Below are 7,460 nucleotides of genomic sequence, written 5' to 3' on the forward strand. Positions count from 1 at the left end.
TTATATATATACACACACTACTATATATAGAAACAAACCGTTTAAATATTTTTTTTTCAAAATTTATGATAATGGAATTATACAATAAAAATATTTCAACATACCAAGAAAGAAATTAATTTTGATTTTGTTTTTATTTCTCCCCCTTCTGTTTTGTTGATTGGTTCTTATACAATATTGAAGCTTTCCAGATCCTCACAATTGGTACAAGGTTTTGACGTTTCAGACTGTTTGTTTATTTTGGTTTTCGTTTTTGGAAAATATGCAACTTTGTTGCAGTCTTCTAGATGTCTTGCTTATCATTTTATTTGGCAGACTATGCATATACTGAAGAAAAAAAAAACGATTATGAGAGTTATCAAATGAAACTATCATAAATCCACAAAAAAACCCTTTTTCTTAAGGGCCCTTTAAAAAAAATATTTACAAAAAATATTGTTTATCTTTTCTTTTGATTATTATATTTCCACCGGACTTTAAAATGGTTAAATATCTTATAGATACAAAAGTATCTGTTTTATTGTATTTTTTTTAGAAATAAATATATACATGTTTATTTTTAAACCAACTTAATTTTTTTAACAAGTTAGATTTCGTAGACTTTTGTGTTCTGGCATTATCTATAATTTTCACTTTCATTTTCCTACCGCAAGTATCGAATTCGCAGTGAATCATTCGAAGTGATTCACCTGGTGGGTGGTGGGAAAATTACTTTTGTCGCCGTTTCTAATCAAGCAGTTCAACGCCACGCCCCCCCGCCCACCACACAAATTAAGTTAATTCAATCAGAGTTGTTTCACTTTTGTTGATGCTTCCCTTGTTTTTTACCGGCAAAATTTTTAATGAAATCAAAGCGACAACAAAGCAGGCAGAGAAGAAGCGCAGATGCCGGCCGGGAGACAGTCACCGTCATAACAATAACAACGCTCACGATGGTCATAAAATAACATTTCACTTGTACATGTTTTGTTTTGTTTTTTTTGGTGCTTTATTATTTAACTACAATCTTTCAGTTTCGGTTTCGTTGGTTGATTTTTTTTTTGCATATGTATATTCACTTGGTAAGTGAATTGAGCTGCAGAAAAATATACAAAACAAAAGATGAAAGATACATTTTCTGGTGTGAGTCATACGAATTTGTCGATGCTCTTTTTCTAGTATCCACATTTATTATTTAAAATAATTTGTACAACTTCAATACCTTTGCTCTTCAAAAAATATAGTTTTATATTTTATTGGATCATTGTTGATAATTTTTAATAGAGAGTTATTGAGCAAATGTTTTAAAAATGATAAATACATGTTTTAAAGCTTTAAGTTTTCAACACCTTTTAATATTTTAAATATAATACATATGGCTAAAGGACATATTTTAAATAAATATATTTTAAAAGTAGAGTTTTAATTTTAGGTAAGCAAATGTTTTATTTTTTAATACAATTTTTTTTATTATATTCTACATTTTACTATACTTTTGTTTTCTGTGTTCATCCGAAAAGTGGGTATACCCCTGAAAATCGAAAGGGTAGACAGATAAGTAGCCGGCAAATTCGCACACACACAATGAGGGCGACGGGCGAAGCAAAACAGAGTCAACAAAATTGGCGTGCACAATTGTTTAACTGCAAAAAAATACAAAAAAAAATGGCAAGCAACAATTTTTTTCGTTTTTTAATTTTTTTTTACACTCTGACCGCGGTCGGTCGCTTTATTGGGTGAAGGTCACGCCGGCTGCGCTGCGACTGCGTCTGCCTTTTGTTTTTATTTTTTTTTTATTTTACTTCTGCCGCTTCTGTTTATCTTTATTTATTTTGGTTTTCATATTTTTTGCGGCTTCTACAGGCTTGTTCTGAATTTTGTTTCCAGAAAAGAGTCACCGGGAGTCATTGCCAATTTTATTTGAATTAAATCATCTTGATCAAGTTGTTTAAAGTTAAATTGAACATTAATATCATATTTTACGAACGATTTAAAACCAGGTCCAATAATGCTTTAAAGAAATGACAGATATATTTTGCACTGCAATCTTTTAAAAACGAATACATTTTATTTCTGTTTTTTTTTTTAAATTTTGTTTTTCATTTAATTGAAGTGAGTTTATAATAAAAATTTTTTTTGAATTTTGTATTTTGAATTAGTCAAAAAAGTGTTATGTTAGTATTGGTTGGAATGTTTTATTTACCACAACTTTATAAAGTTGATAAAATGCTAAAAGGAATTAAAGCAGGACCATTATGATGAAAATTGTTATTTAGTTTTTAATATTATTTCCGACACGTTTAAAGCTTCTGAAAACACAGTTCTAAAATATTAAGGTTAAAAAACTTAAATATAATGTACCAACTTTGCATTTCACAAAAAAAAAAGAATAATACATGTGTATATATATGAATATTATAATATAATGTTTGTATATGTTTGTTTGCTTAATTATTTCTTTGATATTTAGTGTCTCTCCAACTTGTTTGATATTTTCAATGCTTTTGTTTCGTGGCTAAGCAATTTTTTTCTGTGCACTCCATTATCTTTTTAAGCGAAATTTATAAATTTGAATTTTTTTCCTTATTGCTTAATTTATGAATTTAACGCCTCTGCTAAAAGCGCATTTCGTTTCATTTATTTCGCTTGAACCAATTATTTCTTCGCGATTGTGAGTATGTGTAGAGTTATTTTTGTCACTGTTTAGCGTATATTTTGGTTAATTTATTGCCTAAATTTGATTTGAGAACTGGAAATTTGCTGGACTTCAAGGTCGTTCCGCACTCACACACATGCACACGCACCTACACACACACACTCACACAAACAAAGGCAATGCAGAATCAAAAGTACAAAATAGTCATAGAAACAACAGTGTAAATAATGACAGAAAGGATATTAAACAAAATTCAGAAAAAATATATGTTATATTAAAAAAGGCACATAAAATCACAAAAGATAATGAAAACACTGAAATCTGCTTAAATAGACAGCTTTAAACTAAAACCAAAAATACATTTAACAGGCTTCAATAGTTCAACTAAAAAAAAAGAGCGAAGAGAGAACTTTTGTAAATTTTGTATTTTTTCGAAAATATTTAATAAATGTGTTTTACATGCATATATATACATACATAATAATAACAACAATATAATTATAAATTACCAATTATATGAAATAAAATATATTATATAATATACACCATATACTTATACATTATTCAATTATATATATTTAGAAGGAAACAACAAATTATATATATATTACCTAAATAGAACATTAACAAATTTGTAAGAAAGCGAGGCGTATACGTAATGAAACAACAACAAACAATTTGACAGGACGAAAGGAAGAGCTTAAGAAAGAGAAAACTTTTGTAAGAAAATATTGAAAAAACGTATAAAGGGATATGTGGATAAGGCGAAGAGTTGAATAAAGAAAAGCGCAACGAAGAGCCACACACACAAAACAAACCTGAGTTTTATTTTGGAAAATATATTCATAAAAGAAATATAATATAAAATATATTATAACATTTATGGGAATTCTTGTATGGTCTAGAAATAGTTTAAAAAAAACTATAATGTTAACAAATGAATATCTATCTATTATATATTGGTTTATCTTTAAAATGTTCTTTTAAGAACGATGAAATTCAGAATCGCACTAAGGTATTTCAGTTAAGTATATATTCTTTTAATTTCCGATTCGCACTAAAGGATCTCATTTCGGTTAAGTATAGGGATAAATATATATTCACTATCTGGTTCTCCTGGCAGATTTCTTTCTTTGGCGGACAGATGCATTCGAAGGCGTCGCCCAGGGGCCAGCTGTAACTTTTTTTCCTTTATATACGTTTTTTTATATACCTTCTTTTTTTTAGGGGTTCGGATGTCACATAACTGGTCTGGACGGACGAGGATATAAGACCAAACCATCTCGTTAAACTTTCAACGCACTGCCCTCCTTGTGCGTGCTTTTTCCTTTTTTTCATTTTAATTATGTATAGATTTCGGTGGCTTGCAGCTTGCGAGAGGTTCGCAGACAAGGGGTTAAGACGTGGAGGGGTTAAGGCTGGGGTTGCAACAGGTGCAATTCGCCGATCGATGAAGTTAACAGTGTTGAAATAAAGGCGAATTAACAATGTGCCCTCACCTAAATTGGGGTTGTATCCCAAAGTCAAAGAGGTTGGTGAAGAAATTTGTAGTTTCAGAGATCTTAATAAAAAGAATGGAATATTTAAATGAAATAGACAATCATTTATTTTATTATTATTAAACTTAACATACTTTTAAGAAGTATACATATTATGTTTTTAATATGTTATATATATAACCCATTTCTTATAAAAAAAAAGATGTGGCTTATGTAATGGCTTCAAATAATATTACACTTTTAATTTATACATTTTATCAAGATCCAATAAAGACTTTAGAATATAAAAAGCTATGAAGCATTTACAAAAATATTTGACAAAGCTTAATGATTTGTTGTTTTCGGAAAGCAAGAGTATTTCGAAAGCCAACGGGTAAGTAAGGGGCATCACGAACACTGATTAGGGGCGAGATGGTGTGCGTGCCGCCGCCAACTTAATTGGACTTAATGCAGGTTCAGATGCAATTATGCCGGCCCTGCACCTTTACTTAATGATGACATTCGGCGGCGACCCGTCCTCAAATGATCCGCAGCGAGTAGTCGGCCTGCTCAGCGAGCGCCACCTCGAACACGCTTTTCACGCAGCACACCATCCCCAAAAAGTACACGTGCAAAACCAGTGACAGCACCGTCTGCGGGTTAATCGGCAGTATGCCGGTGATCACCTCGAAGAACCATATAAACCCCTCCACGGACAGGACGAGGCTGGTCACCAGAATCCAGGGCGCCATAGCGTTGGGGGAAACCTGGGGGATTCGAGAGAATGAGAGAAAATCCTGAAGAATTCGCGTTAAGTCAGTTTAAATGCGATCCTGAAGAATTCGCGTTTGCTTTTAAGGCAACCTACTAAAATGTTTGAAGCAATACTTATAAAAGTCTTTAGGCTAAAAAATTCGCGTCTTAACGAACTGATTAGAAAAATCGCTCATTTGGTCACAAAGCTGTAGAATTCGCGTACTCACCATTATAATGCCGTAGACGAGCATGAACCATGCGATCTGGTAGATGCTGGAGCTTACAAGACGGACCTTGCGTAGCACCAATTGATCCATTACGTAGAAGTGCCGTTGACGCCACACGGTCAACTTGCCACAGGGGTCCTTCCACATTTGCATCACCTCATAGCCATTGATCCCAGCTCCATAGAGACTGATGAGCACTACCAGCCAGTAAACCAATGGGAATAACCCGGTTCGGCAAAAGCAGCAGGATTGGAGCAAGGATGAGAACTCCTTCCAGATGGTCATCGGGCAAAAGTTCCAGATCGAATACTCGTCCTTATCGTGGTGCAGGTAAAATAATTTATGCAAAAAACGGTGGACTCGAGAGGTTATGTACTGCATCTCAAACATTTTGGTCTGGAAATTTGGCGAATCGAATTTTTCGGGCGGTTCAAACTTGTGATGGCTGGTATATTTTTGTAATCTGTTTCACTAGGTAGTGAGAGGTGTTTTTAAATTTCTACTGAACCCTTTGACAGCTGTGCAAAGAGTATGAGATCAAAAAGTTTTTGAATGAATACATTTGTGCTCATTGCTAGTAATTCTTAGAGTGTAATTACATTTACTTACACGATAATTTTAGTGGCAGGAAATGCTTTTTATGGATGCCATAGATAACTATAACATATTCGAGACCTTTGCTAAGATCATTTACACTTTTATTTGATGTAACCCTTATGAATTTTTCAGTATGCCACAGGCGTTCTATGACAACTACCTGATGCGATAGATACGCCCGATAATGGCATTATCTCAAGCGTTTCCAGGAACTATATATGGATGGATTTAATGGCGCCTCCCCACTCTATTCTTTTGCTCGGTGGGAATCTGCAGATGAGGTCGAAGGTGAAAGTGCCATAAAAATGCGACATCCTGCGCATTGCCATAAAAGTGGCAGAGCTCGATCGTAAAAACACTTTTCGGATAAGCCAAAGACGGTGATAATAGGGCCTTCCTATATGTGCTAAATGTCAACCCTTAACCCTAACCGACCTACCTGTCCGAGTTTCATTGGGTGTGTACATCCACATCTGCAGGTGTTTTCCCTGCCGGAGATGAATCAGCTAACTGAGTGAGTACAGAAACATTATTATTATATTGAAATGCCCCCGACCCCCGAACACTTTGCCCGAGTAATGTTGTCGAGTTAATTGCACGCTTTGGACACTTCAAGAATTAAAGTAATCTAAAACTTACAAAATGTTGTGAGAAAGTAAGTCCTGAAATACTGTTCTTTTTAATTTAAATTAAATTTCAATTTAAGGTAATAAATATAATTCATATATAAATATATATTTTAGATTATAAATTACTCTAACAGCACAAATGTATATATTTAAAAAACTGAAGAATTCGCGTTTTCATTAAATTGTATTTAAATAAGTGAATAAGCTAATATAAGTAATTAATAATCCGATATCCTAAAGAATTTGAGCTTGAAAAAGAGTCAAGTTATAAAACCGCTTCTTTAATTTAAATGATTTGATTATTTCAAAACAAATTTGAAAGGCACAGAAATTAAATAGCTAGGTAGAACTGTTGCTCTGAATTGATTTTTTTTAGACTGATTTAAAGACATTTTGCTTGCAGTGTGTAGATAGTTTTGCTGCTGTTGCTGTGTGGTGGAAATGTCCGGGGTAAAAGTCTGACTAATTGAAGACCCGAGATCGCCCGCTTCCGAAATCCCCTTCCCCGTGGATTTTATTTGTTTAATAAATTTTTCTATTTGCCTGCTTAACATGGCGTGGGCCATCGCATCGCTTACGTTTTTAATGACACTTTGTTTTGGTTGTTTAATTTTTTCCGTTTTTCGCCGGCCTTAATTGCCACTATTCCACTATTTTCACTGAGCTGATTCATGCGGGTTGCCATTCGACTTGTAAAGTAAAACTATGTATTTTAGGGCGGGTTGATTTGTATGGGGAAAGGAAATCTTTAAAGGATTCTAATCAATATTGCCGAACCAACTTATGGTCTAAATTGGCGTTTGACCCCCCACAACGCGAATGAAAAATACTGTTTTTTGGGCCAAAACATCATAGTAGTCGACACAGATATATTAATGAATTTAAAACTTCCTTTTTTTCTTTGTTAAAAGGTCAGTTTGTCAAGGTTTTTATTTTTAAATCCTGCTTACTTTCCATACGAGGAATCTTTCTTGTATATATACAACTCTCTCAATATTTCATTGATGATGCGGACGGTTTCCATTGTTGACTCAAGCGAGACACTTTTCAGGTTTTAAGGTCTCGGGTCCCTTGGATTTTCCATTTGTCACGACTCCTGGTCAATTGAAAGGTCGGTTCGAACGTTTCTTGGCAGCAT

General features: G+C 33.6%; 1 protein-coding gene across 1 annotated transcript; it reads right to left on the reverse strand.

Moving 5' to 3' along the window:
* Positions 1-4,419: 4,419 nt before the first annotated feature.
* LOC119557107 lies at positions 4,420-5,615 on the reverse strand. The gene is made up of 2 exons (XM_037869685.1): positions 5,097-5,615; positions 4,420-4,880 (listed from the first exon to the last, which is right to left on the reverse strand). The coding sequence occupies exons 1-2, from the start codon at positions 5,484-5,486 to the stop codon at positions 4,653-4,655; spliced, it is 618 nt and encodes a 205-aa protein (XP_037725613.1). The 5' UTR covers positions 5,487-5,615; the 3' UTR covers positions 4,420-4,652.
* Between the last annotated feature and the right edge of the window lie 1,845 nt (positions 5,616-7,460).

The sequence above is a fragment of the Drosophila subpulchrella genome, chromosome X (assembly GCF_014743375.2).
Source record: "Drosophila subpulchrella strain 33 F10 #4 breed RU33 chromosome X, RU_Dsub_v1.1 Primary Assembly, whole genome shotgun sequence".
In the NCBI taxonomy this organism is placed as follows: Eukaryota; Metazoa; Arthropoda; class Insecta; order Diptera; family Drosophilidae; genus Drosophila; species Drosophila subpulchrella.